Below are 22,310 nucleotides of genomic sequence, written 5' to 3'. Positions count from 1 at the left end.
AAGTCCCTCAGCCAGCCTTCAGGTGTTGGAATATGGATCCAAACATCAAATGGTATGGCCAGTAACACACCCATCCTTAATCTGTCTCATTTTTCATTCATCAATTTCTGTCTCACTTCTAGTCTGATGATTCCAAAATTACTTTTATTGGTTTCAACCTGATCGCAATCAATTTTCTTCAGTACAACAATAATCATTAACCTCACACTAAATGACCTGGTAAATGGAATCAGTGTTCACAGTACAAAATGAACATTACATTACATCTAACCTTTGTAGTACCTACCTAGGCTCATTCTATGCTAATACCGTTAAAGGTCTTGAACTGCACCTCTGCCTTCAATCCCATTCTTTTGGGCTGAATTTGCAAAGAGCCAGTTAAAACAGAGGTAGAGATTTTCCTATTAGGGTTCCACAGTGAAGCTTGCAACTTCAAATAACTTCAGTTGGTGGGTCTCTATTTAAATCATTCTGGTATATTTAAGTACATCATTAATTTATGCAATAAAGCATGCCAATGCTATATAAACTGATTATCCAGTTTAAGCTTGCGTGAGGTATGGTCCTTTGATAGAAATCAAAATGAACCAACTTCTATATTTTGTATCTTTTCCAGATTGTGCTGCCTGCAATGTTTGTCTTTGTTGCCCTACTCTTCAGTCTTATTGTGCCTCCATTTGGGAAATATCCATCATTAGAGTTGACTCCCTGGATGTATGGAGAACAATACACTTTCATCAGGTATCCAACTTGCATACGTCTCCCCAGAGTATTAAATAATGAATGATGGTTATAAAACTTTGTTGTGCTATTTCACAGAAAGAAGTTACAAGAACATGTTGCATTATTAGTCATCTAGATTCCCCTTAGAAATTAACAAAGTGCATGCTACATGCTTCTTAAATGCTGTTAATAAAAAAAAAAAAAAATTTTAAATTATGTACATGACCTTTCTTCTTTCATAAGGTTAGAACTGGAGATGTTTGCTTCTGATTGAATATGTAAATCCATTCTGAGCTCCTCAGAAAAGGAAAACAGCTCATGCCTGCATACAGAAAGACCCAGTCAACGTTCAGGAATAAGCTGATAACATTCATGCCAAAGTAGTGCCAGGCAATAACATCCTCTGACAAGACAGAAATTAAACCCCTGCCCCAGATACTTAATGCCATTGCTATCACCAGGTACACAAGTCCTAACACTTATTTGACTTTCAGCTATCTATGTGGCGTAAGTCAGGTGCGTTATAGAATACTCTCCATTTGTCTGGATGATTCAAGCCACAGCAACTCTCGACAGCACTCAGGACTAAACATCCTGTTTGACTGTCATCCAATCCATCATTCTGAAGATTAATTTTGTCCATCACAAGCACACAGTGGCTACAATGTGTATCATCTACAAAATGCACCACTATTACTCGCTGTGTCTACTCTGACAGAACATCTAAAACCTGTGACTCTTCCTCCAAGTAGGAAAAGGGCAGCTAGTGTCACCATCTACAGGTTCCCCTCCAAACAAACAGCCCTGAGTTGAAAATATAGCGTCGGTCCTTCTTCACAGCTGTGTCGAGATGCTGGAATACCCTACCCAGCCCTACTATGAAAGGACCTTCCCCAAAAGGACTCCTGTAGTTCAAGAAGTTGGTACAGCTGCACCCAAATATGAAAACTAAATAAAGAGTTAATGAATTGATCGAACATCAAGATCTTGTCAACAACATTAAAACTATCATTTTGATGGTGATTCTAAAGTGCAGAATGTTTGAGGATACCAGGAGAATTTCTTGAATAGTGATTTACATTTGGTGCTAACTTCCAGGAGTGCAGATTATTCTGCGCTCTGCCAACCAAATATTGCTGTCAAAATGTTCAACCAACCAAGTACGTCCCTACTGTAAGTGGTGTAAATGATTCCAGTCACAGACTCCATAGCATCCATTTAATTCCTTGAGAGAAACCTTGTATACACACACCAAAAGCTCTAAACGAACTAAGAAAGCCTCCAGGATATGCATGTACCTTCAACTTTGCTTGTTCAGTACATTATGATTGATAATTTCATTTTAAACTTCTCTGACTAATTTCTAATTCCTTATTCAGGATTTTTTTCTTAAATGTCAGAGTCACATTGTCTGTTAGTTTGCAAATGCAATTCATCTATGTCGATTATTATGCCTATCTGCACTAATCCCACTTACGGAATAAAAACAACTTATAATAGATTAAAAAGTTAATTTTAGTTTCTTCCCTCTGGGCATGCCATCTCTTGCTTGGGTATGAGTCCATATCATCCAGCATGCTTAAAGGATCTCTTTGATGTTTGCCATTCTCGGTATGTGAAGCTTGCTGTTTCAAGGTGACATCAGGATGGTCTTCATGTAATATCACTAACTAGTCATCTCAGTGGGGTAGGCCACTGGGAACATTCTTGTTTCATTTGGATGAAAGAACCTTTAGTCTCTGGGTGGATGAGTGAGTGACTATTGAAACTTGTACTTTTATATTATATTGTACTTTGAATTTTAGCACCAAGACAATGAACTCCAAACTAGTCTTACCGTTGGTGTGTGAATACATCACAAGAGGAGCAGGAACTGTGATTGCCTTGATCTTCCTCTTTCTCCCTCCAGATGCAAAGAGTGGGAAGGCCACTGTCTGTGCCTCACAGCCACCCTGAAAGAGGTCAAGCAGTTTGTTATAGACCAACACAGATGTTGGATTGTGTAGGCCAGTAACACCTTAAGCAAGTTCTCTCATTGAGCTTTCATTTCTCAGGTAACCCGAAGATGGTTACAGTAATTTTTGCAGTGTTTCCCCCTGCCTACCTGTTGACTTTTGGACCAGGCAGCAGTGTCAAATTGACCTGGATCAACTGCTACTGAAGCTTAGAGTTGCTGATTATTAACAAACTTATTGGGTCCCGTGTGAATATTGTTTGTCTAATTTAGCTTTCAATTCTTTCAGTGATGATATACCAGAGGATTTCAGTACTCGTGAGCTGATCAGTGCACTCCTCAGTGACCCTGGATTTGGTACTACATGTATGGCAGATGGTTTGAATTTGTGAGTATTCTAGTAAAGTTACCGTATTGTTCAAACAACATGCAGTGTTTGTACCTATTGATCTCCTTCCTCCTTGTTCCTTCTAAACAGTAGAAATGTTGATAGTTTATTTTTGTTATCTAATCAGCTCTACTTTGGTGCATTTTGTAGATGATAGCCCATTTATAATAATCATATTAAACAACTCTTCAGACCCATTTTGCCTTGGTAGTTTATACATTCAGTAAAGTGCTTCATGCAATCTGTGTGCGTCACAGAACACTCAAAAGGTCGGAACAGTGAAATAATTAGATGCCAGTTTGGTAGTCCCACTGTTATATTTTTATGCATGGGGCTGTAAAGCAAACTCAAAAATCAGTACATTACAATAAACATGAATGTGCTAAGCACGAGTTCATTAACAATAATGTATACCTATTGAGCATTGAGTCATACAGTCCATGAAACCAAAGGACTTTCTGCTTGAATTCTTATTTGCTGATATATCCTATTTGCATTTAGTGAGGCTTGGAATTGACTTTTCTTAGTAATGTTACCTAATTGGCTGATGGTCCTAAATCCGACCCCAACAATATCAGTGATTTGAAGCTCCTATACATAAAGCGAAACAAGAATTTAAAATCTATATACGAGTATAATTTAGTTAACTGCTTCTGAAAGATGCAATTTGAGCTTGTGTTTATCTTTGGCATAATAAGCCATTCTAAATTTTGAATGAGCTTTGTGAAACAAAAAGGGATATTTGTACAGATAAGTTCGGTCAAGGAGGTTTTAAGGAATATTTTAAAGGAGGAAAGAGTGAGATAAAGGTATATAAGTGATGTCCTGGAGAACTATCAGACAAAAGCAGAGGAGGGATCTAAAAACAAAACTGGTACATTTAAAATTGAATCTTTGTATATCTAGAATCCAGTGATGGTCAGCAAACCTAGAGGTGATTAGTGAATAGGATGTGTTGCAGTTTAGGAAAGAGAAACAGTATTTGATGTCCTTTAGTTTTGAGAGTGGAAGCTAAAAGGGAAATGTTGCAATAATCAATAAATTATAATAATAATAATAAAGACATATGATGAGAGCTTTAGGATTAAATGAACTGACAAGAGAAAACCTGTAGATGCTGGAAATCCAAGTAACACACACACAACGCTGGAGGAACTCTGCAGGTCAGGCAGCATCTATGGAAAGGAGTAAATAGTCACCATTTCATGCCAAGACCCTTCATCAGGACTAAATTCATCAGGGATGAATTAAACTAAGTTGCAGCGGTGGAATTATGTAGGTCTTATTAATTAGCTCAATAAATGAATAGCCCATGACAAGTTCAAAATCTGTACCAACATCTCCGTGGAAAAATAAAATCCTCTTCCCTCCTCTCATCCTTCCATCAAATGCTTTGAATCTCAGCTCCTTTCTTTTTGATCTCTCCCTGTATTAAAAAAAAACATCCTTTGTTCCTTATTTTTGCCCCTCAAAGAATTTCACAGTTATGTTAAATATCTTCCTTAGTAAGAAACTTAGCTAGTTCAACCTGTTCTCATACTTGCATCTTCCCAGCCCTGGCAACATCCTCACAAATCCTGTGTATTCTCTCTCCAGTGCATTTACACATCTCCTCTAAAGTGGTGACAAGAGTGTATGAATTACTGGTCTGACTAACATTATATTTTGTATTATCTGCTTTTTTAAAAATTTCATACCTCATTCTCCTCTTCCCCCTAAGAGATGAACATTGCTCACAAGGCAGTACTGAATGGGTAACTCCCCCTATTCCTGGATCAGTCATGAGCATTTTTCTCAATGGTAACTGGACGATGCAGAACCCATCTCCGACGTGTGAGTGTAGCTCAGAAGAGAGCAAGAGGATGCTGCCTGAATGTAGACTAGGAGCAGGAGGGCTTCCACCTGCTGAGGTGAGTGGAATAGATTAGGTATGATGAACATGTGTAGATAATTTGTGTTTTTCATTTTTTTTTGTGCTGATGGCTTTGAAAGCATAACAATGGCCAGGTTCATTGAATGTTTTTATAATTTCTAGCTTGTTGTGAGGTTTATCACTCATTTACCAGAAATGCAGAACCAAATACATGAGAAGGTAGATGGGCACTGCCGTGCTTTGTGACCTTATTAGATATTTTTTGCAGGGTTGTAAACAGAAGCTAGACGAGCAATTTTTCTCAGATCTACTTGACCTGGATTCACTACAATTTGCCTGTAACAGGTCAACAGGAGATGCTATTTCATTGGCTCTTTACTCAGCTCTGGAAAACCTGGACAATGAAGATTCATACGTCAAGATGCTTTTCATTTACTACAGCAGATCTAATTGCTCAGATGCAACCACCACATGTGCATGGGTACCACTTAAATGTCTGAAAGTCCTAGCTGTGTCTATCAAACTACAATCCATTAAAAATATAGCATTTGCACTCAAATCGTGTTTACACACCATTTCCAATTGCCTCATTTTTCTCTTGTGTTCAACAGCCTATATCTTTTTCTTAACAGGATGCTTTCTTAAATTTAGGCACTTTGGTTTACTTGTCCTGCTGCTTCATTTAATAGAATTATAGATGATTTGTACCACAAGAAAGATATATGGCTCATTTGTGCTAAAAATAAGTAGCCATCAACTTTTCTAGCTCTTGGTCTATAGCCCTGAAAGCCTGGTACGTGTCCAACTGCTTTGTAAATGTGTTGAGAATTTCTGCTTCCACTTCCTTCAAGCAAGGATTCCAGCCTGTGAAGGAAACTAGATTTTCATCTCTCCTACAATCCTTCTGTCAATTACTTTTAAATTGGATCACTTGGTTTTTGACCTACCAGCTAAAGAAAATAAGTCCTTTGCACTTATCTATGTTCTCATAATTTTACACCCCAATTAAGTCTTGCCTTGTTTCAAAGAAAACAACCTTAAATTATCCAATTTTTTCTTTAGTTAAGATTTTCCAGTCTGGACAAACTCTTCATAAATCTCCAGTGTTTCCTCTTTAGATTTAAAGCATGCCATCTGGTTTGTTGTGTTTCTGACATTACTGTGAATTAATTATCTAATTCTGCCTCCATGCCCTTCCCTTCTAGCTTGGCATATTTCTCACTTCAAGTAAATCTCGAGGTCCCTTATCACTTTATGCCCTTATATAATGTATGATCCATGTCACAACTGCAGTTACTAACACGAGGAAATCTGCAGATGCTGGAAATTCAAACAACAACACACACAAAATGCTGGTGGAACACAGCAGGCCAGAAGCACTGTCGACGTTTCAGGCCGAGACCCTTCGTCAGGACTCACTAAGTCAGACTCTTTACTCAGCTCTGGAAAACATGGGCAATGAAGATGCATACGTCAGGATGCTCTTCATTTACTACAGCTCAACATTCCATACTATCATTCCCACAAAACTCATCACGAAGCTCCAGAACCTGGGCTTTGGTATTTCTCTGTAACTGGATCCAAGATTTCCTCAGTGGCAGACCCCAATCAGTAGGAGTTGGCAATAACATCTCCTCTACACTCATCATCAACACAGGTGCACCATTGGGCTGTGTGCTTAGCCCCTGCTCTACTCACTTTATACTATAGTTGTGCAGCAACAATGCTATCTCTAAGTTTTTTGATGACATCACTGTTGAAGATTAAATCAAATTGGCATATAAGAGGGAGATTGAAAATCTGGTAGAGTGGTGCCACAAGAGCAACCTCTCACTCAACATCAGCAAAACCCAAGAGAAGGTCATTGACTCCATGCAGAAGAAGCTAGAGGTCCATGAGCCAGTCCTTATCAGTGGAATGCAGGTTGAGAATATTAGTAGCTTTAAATTTATTGGTGTTAGCAGGCCAGGAGGACCAGCACATAAGGGCCATCTCAAAGAAGACATGACAGTACCTCCTACTTTCTTAGAAGTTTGCATAGGTTCAGCATGTCACCGAAAACTTTTATAACTATAGATTCACAGTAGAGAATATCCTAACTGGTTGTATCATTCCCTGGTATGGAAACAGCCCAGGAAAAGGGCACAGCCTACTCCACCATAGGCAAAACCCTCCTGACCATTGAACACATTTACAGTACATGGAGTGTTGCCACAAGAAAACAGCATCTTTTATCAAAGACCCCACCATCCATTGCTGGAGGAGGTCAGTGGGCCAAGCTGCATCTGTAGAGGGAGACGGACAGTCGGTGTTTTGGGTTGAGACCCTCCACGTACAGGGTCTCGATTGGAAATGTCTTCCATCTGACTGCCTCCAGCAGCTCTTCTTTGCTTTCCTGAACCGTTGTCAGATATTGAAACTGAAACTCATCCAGGCCACGCCCTCTTCTCAATACTACCACCGGGCAGGAGGTACAGAAGCCTGAGGGCTGACACCATCAGGTTTAGGAAAAGTTATTACCCTTCAACCATCAGGCTCCTGAACCAGATTCTATGACCTACACATTCACTCTTTACAAATCATCTTCTCGGGATTTCTTTTGTGCGGTTTGTCTTCTTTTGCACATCGGTTGTTTGACAGTCTTTGTCTGATTATGCATAGATTTTCACAAGTTCTATTGGGTTTCTTTCTTTCCTGTAAATGCCTGCAAGAAAATGAATCTCTAGATACTATATGGTAACATATTAGTAGTTTGATAATTTAGTTTGAACTACATTTACTTTGAACTTCCCCTGGCCCTTGGTGTACCTCATCTTGCACAATATGTAGCCCACCAGAAAACATAAGTTATAGCACCAGAATTCACATTGAAATACAGACACTGGACCATTGTAGTTGTCCAGCTACAGGGACTTGATCAAAAAATTGTATAGCATCATATGTATTGACAACACTGGTTTCTGTTTTCTAAACAGATGCATCGGAATACTGGGGATATACTTCAGAACCTGACTGGCAGGAATATCTCTGACTATCTTGTGAAGACCTACCCCCAAATCCTTAGTAAGAGGTATAAAGTGACATGGCTTTAATTGCAAATCATGCAATTAAATGTGCTCTGATTTACTCAAATATGCATTTCAAGTCATTTATTTATTCTGGTGCTCTGTAAGTAACTTAAACTTGTTGTTCATGTTTTCAGTCTGAAAACCAAGAAGTGGGTGAACGAGTTCAGGTAGGTTACTGTGTCTAGTGTATAACCAATGAGGGGAAGAAGGTTGGCATGCATACTTTAATTATCCAAACGTTACACTGTTTGCCAAAAGGAATCTCTACCAACTTCAAAATTCTTTGGTCTATAACATGAAATTCATTGATGTCAGATTATTTCGGTGCTTTCTAACATGTATGAAAGTGCAGGCTGTCCCCAGGTAATGAAACGTTTTTGCTTTTGCAGAAGTCTGTAAACCATATATTAGTAAATAGACAAAATCATACGATATGGTATTGTAGTGTATGGCATCAAAACCACATAAGATTGATAAGAAAGAAAAATTAACTAAAATACTGGGGGGTGGGGGTGGGAGAGACAAAGAGAGAGGAGAAACTAGTTCAGCCCATTCTAGAAATGAGCATATGTACACTGGACTTTTGAATTTAGTAATATTACAGAAACTCAATGTATGTAGGGGGTGTCCATAAATTGGGAGTTCATAACTTGGAAATGACCTGTAAAATCTTGGCTAAGTTTCATAAAACCATCTTTTCCTTTGAGGAAAAGCAATTGAGTAAATTACACTGGGTTTAACTGTGTTTTAACTATTACTTCCTAAGAATACCCATAAATAGAAAAATTACCTACAACAAACCTGTCTATCTGAAAGAGCGAAAAATAAAGTGAATGGTTAATCTCAAACAGTACCATTGAAATAACTGTCCTTTTGCTGTAGAAGTAGCCAGTTCTGCTTTCTTTATCCTAGAACTTTCAATTTTGTTTCATTTCAATCCCTTGTATTATTTTTATTTTATGCGTATCTTTATAAATCCGCAAGCTGTAAAACTGAAATCTGCTCATATTGGTTTAAAGAGGATGTATATAAAAGTAAGTAGAATCAAGAAAAGGACATCCTTGATCTATTCTAGGTATGGAGGATTCTCCTTTGGAGCACGAAGTTCTCAGATTTTACCTTCGCTGAATGAAGTTAATATGTCCATCACTGAGATCAGGACACGACTTAGTGTCACAAAGGTATGGAACTGCTTTAAACCTCATCCTTTTTCTTAACTGGTCTTCCGGCAGTTCTGTTAGTGAAAGTCATGTTCATGAGCCTGGGGACAACTGCTCCTCAGAGTGGTTCTTATGACAATGAAAAGGAGGGCTGCTGGCACGGTGGTTTGAGAACATGCTCCTATTTCATGTAGATAGATTGATAGATACTTTATTCATCCCCATGGGGAAATTCAACTTTTTTCCAATGTCCCATACACTTGTTGTAGCAAAACTAATTACATACAATACTTAACTCAGTAAAAAATATGATATGCATCTAAATCACTATCTCAAAAAGCATTAATAATAGCTTTTAAAAAGTTCTTAAGTCCTGGCGGTTGAATTGTAAAGCCTAATGGCATTGGGGAGTATTGACCTCTTCATCCTGTCTGAGAAGCATTGCATCGATAGTAACCTGTCGCTGAAACTGCTTCTCTGTCTCTGGATGGTGCTATGTAGAGGATGTTCAGAGTTTTCCATAATTGACCGTAGCCTACTCAGCGCCCTTCGCTCAGCTACCGATGTTAAACTCTCCAGTACTTTGCCCACGACAGAGCCCGCCTTCCTTACCAGCTTATTAAGACGTGAGGCATCCCTCTTCTTAATGCTTCCTCCCCAACACGCCACCACAAAGAAGAGGGCGCTCTCCACAACTGACCTATAGAACATCTTCAGCATGTAGTGCAGGCAACAGAGAGGCAGAGGTCAGCTGCTGCTTGTGTCGAGAAAGAAAGTTACTGCAGGCGCTGGAAATGAAATCTTTTTGAGCTATAACTTTTAATCAGAACTGGGGAAGCAAGAAATGAAACATCAAGTGAAGGAGTGATAGAGTGGGAAGGTCTGTGATAGATTGAAGGGGCCAAGTGGCAGTGCCAGATGAAAGAGGGACAGTACAGGCTTTCATGAATTAAAATAAAAGTAGTTCTGGAATCCTATGTAAACAAATAGGAGAAATTGCCTGATGAGTTGAAACAAAAAGTAGACAAAAGTTTTCAAATTATATAACTGAGTTAGTTTTAATGTTTTAAGCACATATGTGTTTTGTCTTTTTTTTTAGATTCTTAACATTTTTAAATTAATTTTATTTTCCCATTTTGTCTAAAGTGCTCCCAAGTGATTTTGAACGTTAGATAACTGTGACAGATTTGACAGCTGCCGACTGTGTGGGTGAAGCTCACCAGCTGTGAGGCATTTTTGTGATTGCAGACACAGTAACAATGCTGCCTGATGTCACACCAGAGTCCTGGCTGCCAGCGAAAGTCATCCACCAGAAACTTGCACTCTATTTTTTTGTCTCTCCACAGATGCTTCCTGACCTGTGGAGTATTCCCAGCGTTCTCTTTTAATTCAGCTTTCTGGCAGCTATTGTCTTATAGTTTGTCAGCGAGATAGTCCAGCGTGAAGTTTAAAAGGAGACAGCTTTACAGAGTGGGAGACAGAGTAGGTGGGCTTTGGTTCAATGGGGCTTTGGTGATAATGGGTCGAGGCCAGGCAGGTTATCTGTGAAGAATAGAAACAGGAAGTATGTCTGTGAGGCCGGTGTTCTGGGTGTCAGATGTGGGAAGTCCGGGAGACTCCCAGCCTCCTGGAAGGCCACATCTGCACCAGGTGCATCGAGTTACAGCTCCTTGGGGACCAGGTTAGGGAACTGCAGCTTCAGCTCGATGACCTTCGTCTGGTCAGGGAAAGGGAGGAGGTGATAGAGAGGAGCTATAGGCAAGTAGTCAGACTGGGGCCTCGGGAGACAGATGTGGGTAACAGTCAGGAGAGGGAAAGGCAAGAGGCAGATACTAGAGAGTACCCCTGTGGTTGTCCCCCTTAATAATAAGTACGGTACCCCTATTGAGTACTGTTGGTGGGAGACGGCCAGTGTGGGGGAAGCAACGGTGGCCGTGCCTCTGACAGAGTCTGGCCCTGTGGCTCAGAAGGGTACGGAAAGGAAGAAGGCAGCAGTAAGAGGGGGTCAGACAGGCGATTCTGTGGATGCAGGAAAGAAATGCAGGTGGTAGTTTGCCTCCCAGGTGCCAGGGACCGGGATGTTTCTGATCATGTCCATGATATCCTGAAGTGGGAAGGTAACAGCCAGAGGTCGTGGTACATATTGGTACCAATGACATAGGTAGGAAAAGGGAAGAGGTCCTGAAAACAGACTACAGGGAGTTAGGAAGGAAGTTGAGAAGCAGGATCTCAAAGGTAGTAATCTCAGGATTGCTGCCTGTGCCACGCGACAGTGAGTACAGGAATAGAGTGAGGTGGAGGATAAGTGTGTGGCTGAGGGATTGGAGCAGGGGGCAGGGATTCAGGCTTCTGGATCATTGGGACCTCTTTTGGGGCAGGTGTGACCTGTACCAAAAGGACGGGTTGCACTTGAATCCAAGGGGGGCAATATCTTGGCAGGGAGGTTTGCTAAGGTTATTGGGGGGAGTTTAAACTAAAATTTCAGGGGGGTGGGAACTGAACTGAAGAGACGGAGGAAGGGGTGGTTGGCTCACAAATAGAGAAAGCTTGGAGACAGTGCGAGAGGGTGGATAGGCAGGAGATAGAGAAAGGATGTGCTCAGACCGATAGTTTGAGATGTGACTATTTTAATGCAAGAAGCATCATGAACAAAGCGGATGAGCTTAGAGCATGGATCAGTACTTGGAGCTATGATGTTGTGGCCATTACAGAGATTTGGATGGCCCAGGGGCAGGAATGGTTACTTAGAGTGCCAGGCTTTAGATGTTTCAGAAAGGATAGGGAGGGAGGCAAAAGAGGTGGGGGCATGGCACAGCTGATCAGACATAGTGTCATGGCTTCAGAAGAGGAGGAACTCATGGAGGGATTGTCTACTGAGTCTCTGTGGGTGGAAGTTAGAAACAGGAAGGGGTCAATAACTCTACTGAGTGTTTTTTATAGACCACCCAGTAGTAACAGGGACAACAAGGAGCAGATAGGGAGACAGATTCTGGAAAGGTGTAATAATAACAGGGTTGTCATGGTGGGAGATTTTAACTTCCCAAGTATCGATTGGCATGTCCCTAGAGCGAAGGGTTTAGATGGGGTGGAGTTTGTTAGGTGTGTTCAAGGTTTCCTGACACAATATGTAGATAAGCCTACAAGAGGAGATGTTGTACTTGATCTGGTATTGGGAAATGAACCTGGTCAGGTGTCAGGTCTCTCAGTGGGAGAGCATTTTGGAGATAGTGATCACAATTCTATATCCTTTACCATAGCATTGGAGAGGGCTAAGAACAGACAAGTTAGGAAAGCGTTTAATATGAGGCTATCAGGCAGAAACTTGGAAGCATAAATTGGGAACAGATATTCTCAGGGGAATGTATGGCAGAAATGTGGCAAATGTTCAGGGGATATTTGTGTGGTGTTCTGCATAGAACGTTGCAATGAGACAGGGAAAGGAAGCTAGGGTACAGGAACTGTGGTGTACAAAGGCTGTTGAAAATCTAGTCAAGAAGAAAAGAAAAGCTTAAATTCAAAAAACTAGGTAATGATAGAGATCTAGAAAATTATAAGGCTAGCAGGAAGGAGCTTAAGAATGAAATTATGAGAGCCAGAAGGGGCCATGAGAAGGCCTTGGCAAGCAGGATTAAGGAAAATCCCAAGGCATTCTGCAAGTATGTGAACAGCAAGAGGATAAGACATGAGAAAATAGGACCAATCAAGTGTGACAGTGGAGAAGTGTGTATGGAGCCAAGGAGATAGCAGAAAAAATTAATAAATACTTCAGTATTCACTATGGAAAAGGATCTTGGTGAATGTAGGGATGACACAGCGGATTGAAAAGCTTGAGCAAGTAGACATTAAGAAGGCATCAAGTTGGATAAGTCTCTGGAACCGGATGAGATGTAGCCCAGGCTACTGTGGGAGGTGATGGAGGAGATTGCTGAGCCTCTGGCTATGATCTTTGCATCATCAATGGGGACAGGAGAGGTTCTGGACGATTGGATGGTTGCAGATGTTGTTCCCTAAATCAAGAAAGGGAGTAGAGATAGCCCAGGAAATTATAGACCAGTGAGTCTTACTTCAGTGGTTGGTAATTTGAAGGAAAAGATCCTGAGAGGCAGAGTTTATGAACATTTGGAGAGGCATCATGTGATTAGGAATAGTTAGCATGGCTTTGTCAAAGTCAGGTCGTGCCTTACGAGCCTGATTGAGTTTGTTGAGGATGTGATTAAACACATTGATGAAGGTAGAGCAGTAGATGTAGTGTATATGGATTTCAGCAAGGCATTTGATAAGGTACCCCATGTGAGGCTTATTGAGAAACTAAGGAGGCATGGGTTCCAAAGGGACCTTGCTATATGGATCCACAATTGGTTTGCTCACAGAATGCAAAGAGTGGTTGTAGACTGGTTATATTCTGCACGGAGGACAGTGACCAGTGGAGTGCCTCAGGGATCTGTTCTGGGACCCCTTCTCTTCATGATTTTTATAAATGACCTGGATGAGAAAGTGGAGGGATGGGTTAGTAAATTTGCTGATGACACAAAGGTTGTGGGTGTTGTGGATAGTGTGGAGGGCTGTCAGAGGTTATAGCGGGACATCGATAGGTTGCAAAACTGGACTGAGAAGTGGCAGATGGAGTTCGGCCCAGAGAAGTATGAGGTGGTTCATTTTGGTAGGTCAAATATGATGGCAGAATTGTAGTATTAATGGTAAGACTCTTGGCAGTGTGGAGGATCAGAGGGATCTTGGGGTCTGAGTCCATAGGACTTGAGTGTCTGCTGCGAAGGTTGACTGTGTGTTTAGGAAGGTGTACAGTGTATTGGCCTTCATCAACTGTGGGATTGAGTTTGAGCCGAGAGGTAATGTAACAGCTATGTAGAACCCTCATCAGACCCCACTTGGAGTACTGTGTTCAGCTCTGGTCACCTCATGACAGGAAGGATGTGGAAACGATAGAAAGGGTGCAGAGGAGATTTACAAGGATGTTGCCTGGATTGGGGAGCATATCTTATGAGAATACGTTGAGCGAACTCAGCCTTTTCTCTTTGGAGCAGCAGACGATGAGAGGTGACCTGATAGAGGTGTATAAGATGATGAGCTGCATTGCTCATGTGGATAGTCAGAGGCTTTTTCCCAGGGCTGAAAAAGCTAACATGAGAGGGCACAAGGTGTTGGTGCTTGGAAATAGGTATAGAGGGGATGTCAGGGGTAAATTTTTTTACACAGAGAGTGGTGAGTGCATGGAATGGGTTGCCAGTGACAGTGGTGGAGGCGGATACAATAGGGTCTTTTAAGAGACTCCAGAATAGGTACATAGAGCGTAGAAAAATAGAGAGCTATGGGTAACCTTAGGTAATTTCTTAAGTAAGTACATGTTTGCCACAGTATTGTGGGCCAAACGGCCTGTATTGTGCAGTGGGTTTTCTATGTTTCAATGACTTAGTTTGTCTATGATACACAAGATCACAAGACAAAGGAGCAGAAGTAGGCCATTCGGCCCATCGAGTCTGCTCCGCCACTCCACCATGAGCTAAACTATTCTCCCATCTAGTTCCAATTTCCAGCTTTTTCCCCATATCCCTTGATACCCTGACTAGTTAGATACCTAGCAATCTCCTCCTTAAACACCCTCAATGATTGGGCCTCCACAGCTGTATGTGGCAACAAATTCCATAAATCCACGACCCTCTGGCTAAAACAATTTCTCCTCATCTCTGTTTGAAATGGGTACCCTCTAATTCTAAGACTGTGACCTCTTGACCTGGACTCACCCACCAAGGGAAACAGCCTTTCCACATCTACTCTGTCCAACCTTTTATTCCATCGACCCTGATACATTTTTGGTTGTTTACATTCCTTCCAACAGATCAGCTATGATTAACACGAATTAATTTTACTTTCATAGATAGCATTGAACATAATTCTGTCTTCTTCACCACCCTATCTTAGACAATCTTTTTGTCCTACTCGCCCTTCTCCAGTTCTGATACAAGTGTATTTACCTGATGAGTTAACTCTGTTTAACTCCCCACAAATATTGACTGTGAATCCAGCATTTGCTGTGTTGAGTTCCACCAGCCCCAGCTTTCTTTTTGCTTTTCAATACTGGTGTAAGTTGACATCTGACAGAAACCGTATGGTCGAAAGGGACACGGGAAACAATCTTATAGCAGCAGGGGATCCGTCACATGACACTTTACACTTCCATCCACAATTAGATGAATATTTCCACAAAAAATGCATTGTGACAGAATGAGACATTTTATATATCTCTAGTTTTGAGCATTTGCTGCATTCGGTCTTGTGAAATGATTCTCAGGCTAGGACACCATTATCAGACGTGGAGAAGTTCTGCAATCTAATTAAAGTAAACTTGTGAAATTAGTCACCCAAATGGGATAAACTCAATAAATTGAAGCTGTCTGGAAACACACTGACTTCTATAATCTTCCGCATTTGTGATCAATAATGTAAATATGGTTGTTACTATTATTTAATGGTTAATAAATTAATGTTTCCTCTTCTTTACAGGGAAGTTCCACAGACCGACTGCTGGAAGACATTACGAAGTTTATCAAAGGGCTGAGCACGAAGAACAATACTAAAGTAGGTCTAAAAGATTTTGATCAACTTTTTTCACACTTGTCTGTCTAACTGAGCCTATTATTATCTCAAATGACCCCCTGTTTACTGCTGTTTCTTTCGATTTGGAGCTGAGGGTTCATAAAATACTTTCCAATCTGCAAGTTTCCCTTCAAGCATCAAACTACAATTAATTTCACGAATTATTACATGTGATTTCATAATAAGAAGCCAGACGAAAGCCCTTGGAACAGCTAGGCAACTCAGTGCAAGCTGGAGAAGGAAACAAAAGGATATTGTGATCTTGTTAAATCAAGTATGGTGAGAGCTTTGTTAGGAACAGAAATGCCCTTTGAGCAGGATTAGCTGAGAATTCCATGCCACTGCTCTTCGGTTGTGTAAAAGGCTCCACATCAGAGTCTAACAATCTTGTCAGATGGGCGGTAGCCAAAATGAAAGATCTATTCAGTTTACAATTAATATTTTGCAGGCTGGATTTCTTGTAGCATTAGAGGAATCCTGCTGGTGTCTATGAAGTGAGACAAGCAAGGATAGGTTATCTTTGTTACTACTTTAGTCTATTTCAGTTAAGTTGTCATGCAGTGATGTTCAGTGTAGTGCAGCTCTGTGAAAGTTTATCACGACTGACCCCTGCTGGCAAAAGCTTTGACATCCAAGGACAGCAGCAACTCAGTTAAAACATCTCCACGTCAGAAAAGAACATAGAACAGTTCAGCACTGTGCTATCTATTTGGCCCCCAATGTTGTGTCAACCTTTTAGCCTATGCCAAGATCAATCTAAACCTTCCCTCCCACATATTCCTCCATTTAAAGAATCTATTATGTCTAATATATTAGTAATAACTTTAATAATGACGTTACATACAGTTGGCCCTCCTTTTCCACGGAAGATTGGTTCCGGGACCCCCCCACGGATACCAAAAAACGCGGATGCTCAAGTCCCTTATTTAACCTGTCTCCGTGCGGTGGACTTTAGGACCCGGTGGAGCTCGCGGCTGCTGCTGAATCCGCAGTGTTTCTGTTCCATTGATGGAAAACGATCACGATTGAAAATAAAGTGGAAATAGTAAAGTGATCGGAAAGAGGTGAAACACCATCGGTCATTGGAAAAGTGTCAGGCTACAGTCGGTCAACAATTCGAACAATTTTAAAGGATAAAGTGAGAATAATAGAACATGTGAAAGGCCCTGCCCTGATGAAAGTTATAATTATTACTAAGCAACGCAGTGGTTTAATTATTGAAATACATATGTTTCTTAAGTGTTTTATATACATAAAAGTAAAATATGTACTATATACTAAGACAAATGTTTGACTAATTGACGCTATATAATACCAGATGTACCTGTTCCGACTTACTTATAATACCTAATACAAAGTAAATGCTATGTAAATAGTTGTTATACTGTATTGTTTAGGGAATAATGACAAGAAAAAAAAAGTCTGTACATGTTCAAACAACGAGTGCTGGAGAGAAAACTTCCGGTTTTTTTTCGATCCCAATCCAGGATAACCCACGCACATCCTCCCGTATACTTTAAATCATCTCTAGATTAATTATAATACCTACTACAATGTAAATGCTATGTAAATAGTTGTTATACTGGATTGTTTAGGGAATAATGACAAAAAAAAGTCTGTACATGCTCAAACAACAAGTGCTGGAGAGAGAACTTCCAGGTTTTCCCGATCCGCAGTTGGTTGAATCCACACATGCAGAACCCACGGGTAAGGAGGGCTGACTATACTTACTCCTAACTAACTGCAGCCTCCAGTCTTACTAGCCTTCTGGTTAAAGAAAATGGGTCTATCCCAGCCACTAAATGGGCCATACAGAATAACGAGCTAATCATATTTAGTTCACACTTAAAAAATGATCACTGGAAAATGCTGCCAAAGGAACAAAATAATTAGCAATGTAGCCAAACTGAAGAGAAATGTTGGCACTGGGTGAATGGAATTGGTTTTTGGACAGGATTCTGCTAAGATAAGATTCAGTAAGGTGTTGCCCGGGATGGAGTATCTCAATCTTGAGGAGAAACTGAATAGATTGGGTTTCTCTCCCTTGAAGTGAAGAAGGCTGAGAGGGAACTTGATGGAGACATAAAATTACGAAGGACATAGATAAGGGCAAGTGTTGTAAACTTTTGCCGATAGCAAGTAAGCAATAATCAGTTTAGAGTGAATAAGATTTCGCTTTTCATCCAGAGGATGGTTGTAGTTCAGAATTCAGTGCCTTACAGGATAGTGGAGACAGTGACTTTCACAGTTAAGAAGTATTTAATTAGTAGTTGAATTGATGATGCATTGAAGGTTCTGAACCAAGTGCTGGTCAGTAAGATTAGTATAGATGGGTAGTTCATGATTGGCATGGACAGGATGGGCCAAAGGGCCTGTTTCTATTTTATAGGACTTTATAACTGTCTTATTATTGGGGTGGCTGTGGTGTGCCTTGTATGACTCTTTGGCTCAAGTACGGAATGATAAGACGCAACTGAAATATTTTATTAGAAGACTCTAGAATACTTCTGTTATAATAGAAAGAACATTTTCTTTTTGTTTGCAGGTGTGGTTCAACAATAAAGGTTGGCATGCTATGGTGAGCTTTGTGAATGTGATGAATAATGCAGTATTGAGAGCAAATCTTCCACCAGGAAAAGACCCTCGTCTATTTGGGATTACAGCCTTCAATCACCCCCTCAACTTGACCAAAGAACAACTTTCTGAGGTTGCATTGTAAGTAGCCGGTAAAATCATAAAAAGTATTTAAATGGTACCAATTAGCACTAATTGGAACAGATTCTTGATCAGCAAAAATGTCAGAAGTTACAGGGAGAGGGCAGGAGAATGGCATTGAGAGGGATAATACATCAGCCATGATTGAATGGCGGAGCAGACTTGATGGGTTGAATGGCCTAATTCTGCTCCTTGGTCTAATGGTCTTGGTAGGGACCCAGCTCAAATCTTTGTCCAACAGCTAGGATGCTGCATTTACTATTAGGGCTCCTAGCTAGAAAGTAGACTGTTAGAACAACATCCCATCTTACTCCTATTCGTTATTCAATGGCTCTAAAATCAAATATGTGAGAGGACTGGACAAGGTTAACAGTTGGCTCACATGTTCAATAGGTTCAATTTAACGTCAGAGAAATGTATACAATATACATCCTGAAATTCTTTTTCTTTGTAAATATTCATGAAAACAGAGGAGTGCCCCAAAGAATGAATGACAGTTAAATGTTAGAACCCCAAAGTCCCCCCCAGCCCCCCCACGCATAAGCAGCAGCGAATCAACAACTCCCCCCCCCCCCACCAGCAAAAAAGCATCTGCATCTCCCACTGAGCACTCAAGCATGCAGCAAAACATCAGAAAAGATACAGGCTTGCAGTATCCCAGTTCACCTGGGTACTCGACATACCATAGGCTCTCTCTCTCTCTCCCCCTCATAAGAGAAAAAGAGATGTCCCCATTTCACAGCGACAGGGGAGACATAACAAACAACTCACTGATTATGATGTTAAAAGTCTGTTGCATTGCTTTTTTCGAGCTCTGTGCCTAAAGATCTTGAGTCTCTGGACACAAAGCCAGCAACCAGCTCGATGTTTTCGATCTTCCGTGTATTCCCACGACACATCAGGCGGCGGCACCAGCCTCGAATCAGCCCGTCTCCAGAGCTGTGACAATCCGGCACCCTGAAGGCGCACCAGTCTTCTGGGGCACGTCCTTGGGATATCGAAAAGTGGCCGGTCACGGGCTCCAAGAGCGGGCCCCATTCCCGCAAAGAACCAAAGTCAGCGTGTAACTCCAGGTCAGGGTCTTCAAAAGAACCCTGAAAAGGGAAAAAAAGAGGTATAAAAGATAGAAATAGAGCTGTTTCTGAAGATACAAGCAAAGGAGTCGCCATTAGGCGCCATCATCCTAAGTTCTGCCCTCCACGACCCTATGTGATACGTCCCTCAAATCCACTTCATCCTTGATAACTGCAGCCCAGCCACAAATTGCCCTTCCTATGTAGAATAGTACAGCACAGTACAGGCCCTTCTACACAATGTTGTGCCAACCTACATAAACATACCCCATAATCAATCTAACCTCTCCCTCCTATGTAGACCATAACTCTCCTTCCTAAACATCTCCAAGTTCTGTAAAAGAAAATCAGAAAACCTGCAGATGCTGGCAATGAAATGTTGGAAACAGGTCAGACAGCATCTGTGGAAGGAGAAACTGTCAATGTTCAACAAGTGCAGGGTGTATCCAGTAATTTTTTCATGTGTTCATTCCTTCCTCTTTTTTAAGACTGCCCACATTTTAGTCTTGGGCTCAATGTCCATTATTTATGAAGCACTTTGTGATCTTGGGTATTAAAAACACCATGAAAGCAGGTTATTGATGGAACTCACTGGATTAGACAGGTCACTAACATTTTTAGTGATTTTTTTTTAATTTACTTGTAATATTCCATGTTCAAATGCATATTAAAGGAAAATATGACAGTTGAAGTTATTCCTTATTTGACTGTATGCTAATTTCTAGCTTCTAACACGCTTTGTCCCTTCTTGCAGGATGGCTACCTCGGTTGATGTGCTTGTCTCCATTTGTGTTATCTTTGCCATGTCCTTTGTGCCAGCCAGTTTTGTTCTCTTTCTCGTCGAAGAGCGCGTCAGCAAGGCTAAGCACCTTCAGTTTGTTAGTGGCGTGAAGCCTGGCATTTATTGGCTTGCTAACTTTGCATGGGATATGGTAAGTGCAGGTCAGATATGGCATAGCTTGCAAATTGGAGTGTTGAACGTAATTCTAAATAATAAACATTGTAGGTGGGCTCTGGAAAGCAATTTAATATTGGGGCAAGGTACTCGTGGATTAAGTATAGCTGATATAACACTATTATAAAAGGAGATAACATTGCTGATCATTTAGAAATCCATTGGTTAATAAACTATATAGAAATGTTAAAGGAATGATATTTTTGCCATGTTTATTGTTTTTTTCAACTATGTAGCCAATTAGAGAATGGAGGAAGTGCATTACAGGTGTTGCATATAAAGCTGAGGAAAACATTCTATACATGTGTCAAGAAATAGATGGACAAATTTCTTTTTATTGCAAGAGAGAATGTAGCAGATTAGGTATTAGTAAGAAAATAAAAGATTCCAATAGGTGTTGTTCCAGAACGAGAAGTTGGAACTGTTTGGGCTGGGCCTAAGTGATTGTTCTACAGAGACACAGGATTTGTTTGTCAAGACCTCAATACTCTATTTTCTGATCTTACAAAAGTAAGTTGCCTGGCCTACAATACTGATGGCTGTGGAAAAATTGTGGCTTAGTAGAATGGGGAAACAGGTGAAATTTAATTTAAATAAATATAAAGTAAAGCACTTTTGCCAAGGAAACACATTCATTAGTGTCTACTGGATTTTGTTTTAAACCAAAGTGGTTTTAAACAAAAGTGGTTTAATTTGAGTAAGGCCACATGAATGACCAGGTCCAGTGAAATTGTATCCTTAGGAGATTTGCACAATCTCTGCACAATAGTCCATGGCTCATCTTGTATTTCACAACTGTCAGTGACATCCAAAAAATGCAAGTCAATAGGTACATTTAATGTCAGAGAAATGTATACAAAATACATCCTGAAACTCTTTTTCTTTGCAAACATCCACGAAAACAGAGGATTGCCCCAAAGAATGAATGACAGTTAAATAAAGCCCCCCCCCAAGCATGTAGCAAAGCATTAATAAAGACACATACTTGCAGTACCCCAAAAACTACTCGTTCGCTCAGTAATTTGACATACCACAGGCTCTCTTTATCCCTAATAAGGGGAAAAGAGGTGTCCCCGTTTCACAGTGAGAGGGGAGACATAATAAAACAACTGGCTGACTTATGGTGTTAAAAGTCACATGCAGCATATTTCATTCCTTACAGACATCAATTAGAGTTCCTGGGTACAACCATCAACCACTGTTGAATACATGGTATAACTAGGAGTATATTGTGCCTGCTCTTGCATGTGTTGTGTCTGAGAGGGACACTGAAAAAGCGGCCAGATTTATTGTCATATGCACAAGCACGTGTATGCAATGTGTAAAGAAAAACTTTACCTGCAGTAGCAGCAGAAGCACATAGCACTATATAAGCAGCAACCACAAACTGCAAATGTTGCTTGTCACCTACCAGCTGATGTCCAGGTCTTGCTGCATGCAGGAATGAGCTGCCTCATTTGCTGAGGAGATGGGAATGGGTCTGAAAATTGAGTAATCTTCAGCAAAGATCTTTGGCCCTTATGATGGAAGGAAGCATATCATTAGAAGAAAGGTCGTTGATGAAGCAGTTGAAGATGGTTGGGCCCAGGAAACTGCCTGTGGCATCCTTGCACTAATGTGCTGAGGATGGATTGACTAACTCTCATCTTCCTTCGTACAAGGTATGACTCCATCCACTGGTGCATTTTGCCCTCAATGGGAATGCACTTCTATATCATTTACAACAAAGCCCCATCAGGTGATACATTAGTGGAGATTTATAACAGAGTATTTGGGTTTAATACAATTA

The 22,310-nt window shown here is 40.7% G+C and overlaps 1 protein-coding gene across 2 annotated transcripts in view; it reads left to right on the top strand.

Moving 5' to 3' along the window:
- Positions 1–22,310, top strand: part of LOC140739962 (phospholipid-transporting ATPase ABCA1-like) — a 186,721-nt gene that overhangs the window by 134,837 nt on the left and 29,574 nt on the right. For both annotated transcript variants that reach the window (XM_073068673.1, XM_073068672.1), the window contains 9 exons: positions 617–741; positions 2,967–3,065; positions 4,786–4,975; positions 7,914–8,008; positions 8,141–8,173; positions 9,082–9,187; positions 15,686–15,760; positions 18,324–18,493; positions 20,321–20,498. In XM_073068673.1, the coding sequence (XP_072924774.1) occupies positions 617–741; positions 2,967–3,065; positions 4,786–4,975; positions 7,914–8,008; positions 8,141–8,173; positions 9,082–9,187; positions 15,686–15,760; positions 18,324–18,493; positions 20,321–20,498 (1,071 nt within the window). The remainder of the gene's footprint in view (positions 1–616; positions 742–2,966; positions 3,066–4,785; positions 4,976–7,913; positions 8,009–8,140; positions 8,174–9,081; positions 9,188–15,685; positions 15,761–18,323; positions 18,494–20,320; positions 20,499–22,310) is intronic.

The sequence above is a fragment of the Hemitrygon akajei genome, chromosome 16 (genome assembly GCF_048418815.1).
Source record: "Hemitrygon akajei chromosome 16, sHemAka1.3, whole genome shotgun sequence".
Classification (NCBI taxonomy): domain Eukaryota; kingdom Metazoa; phylum Chordata; class Chondrichthyes; order Myliobatiformes; family Dasyatidae; genus Hemitrygon; species Hemitrygon akajei.
This window is presented reverse-complemented; position numbering and strand designations above follow the sequence as displayed.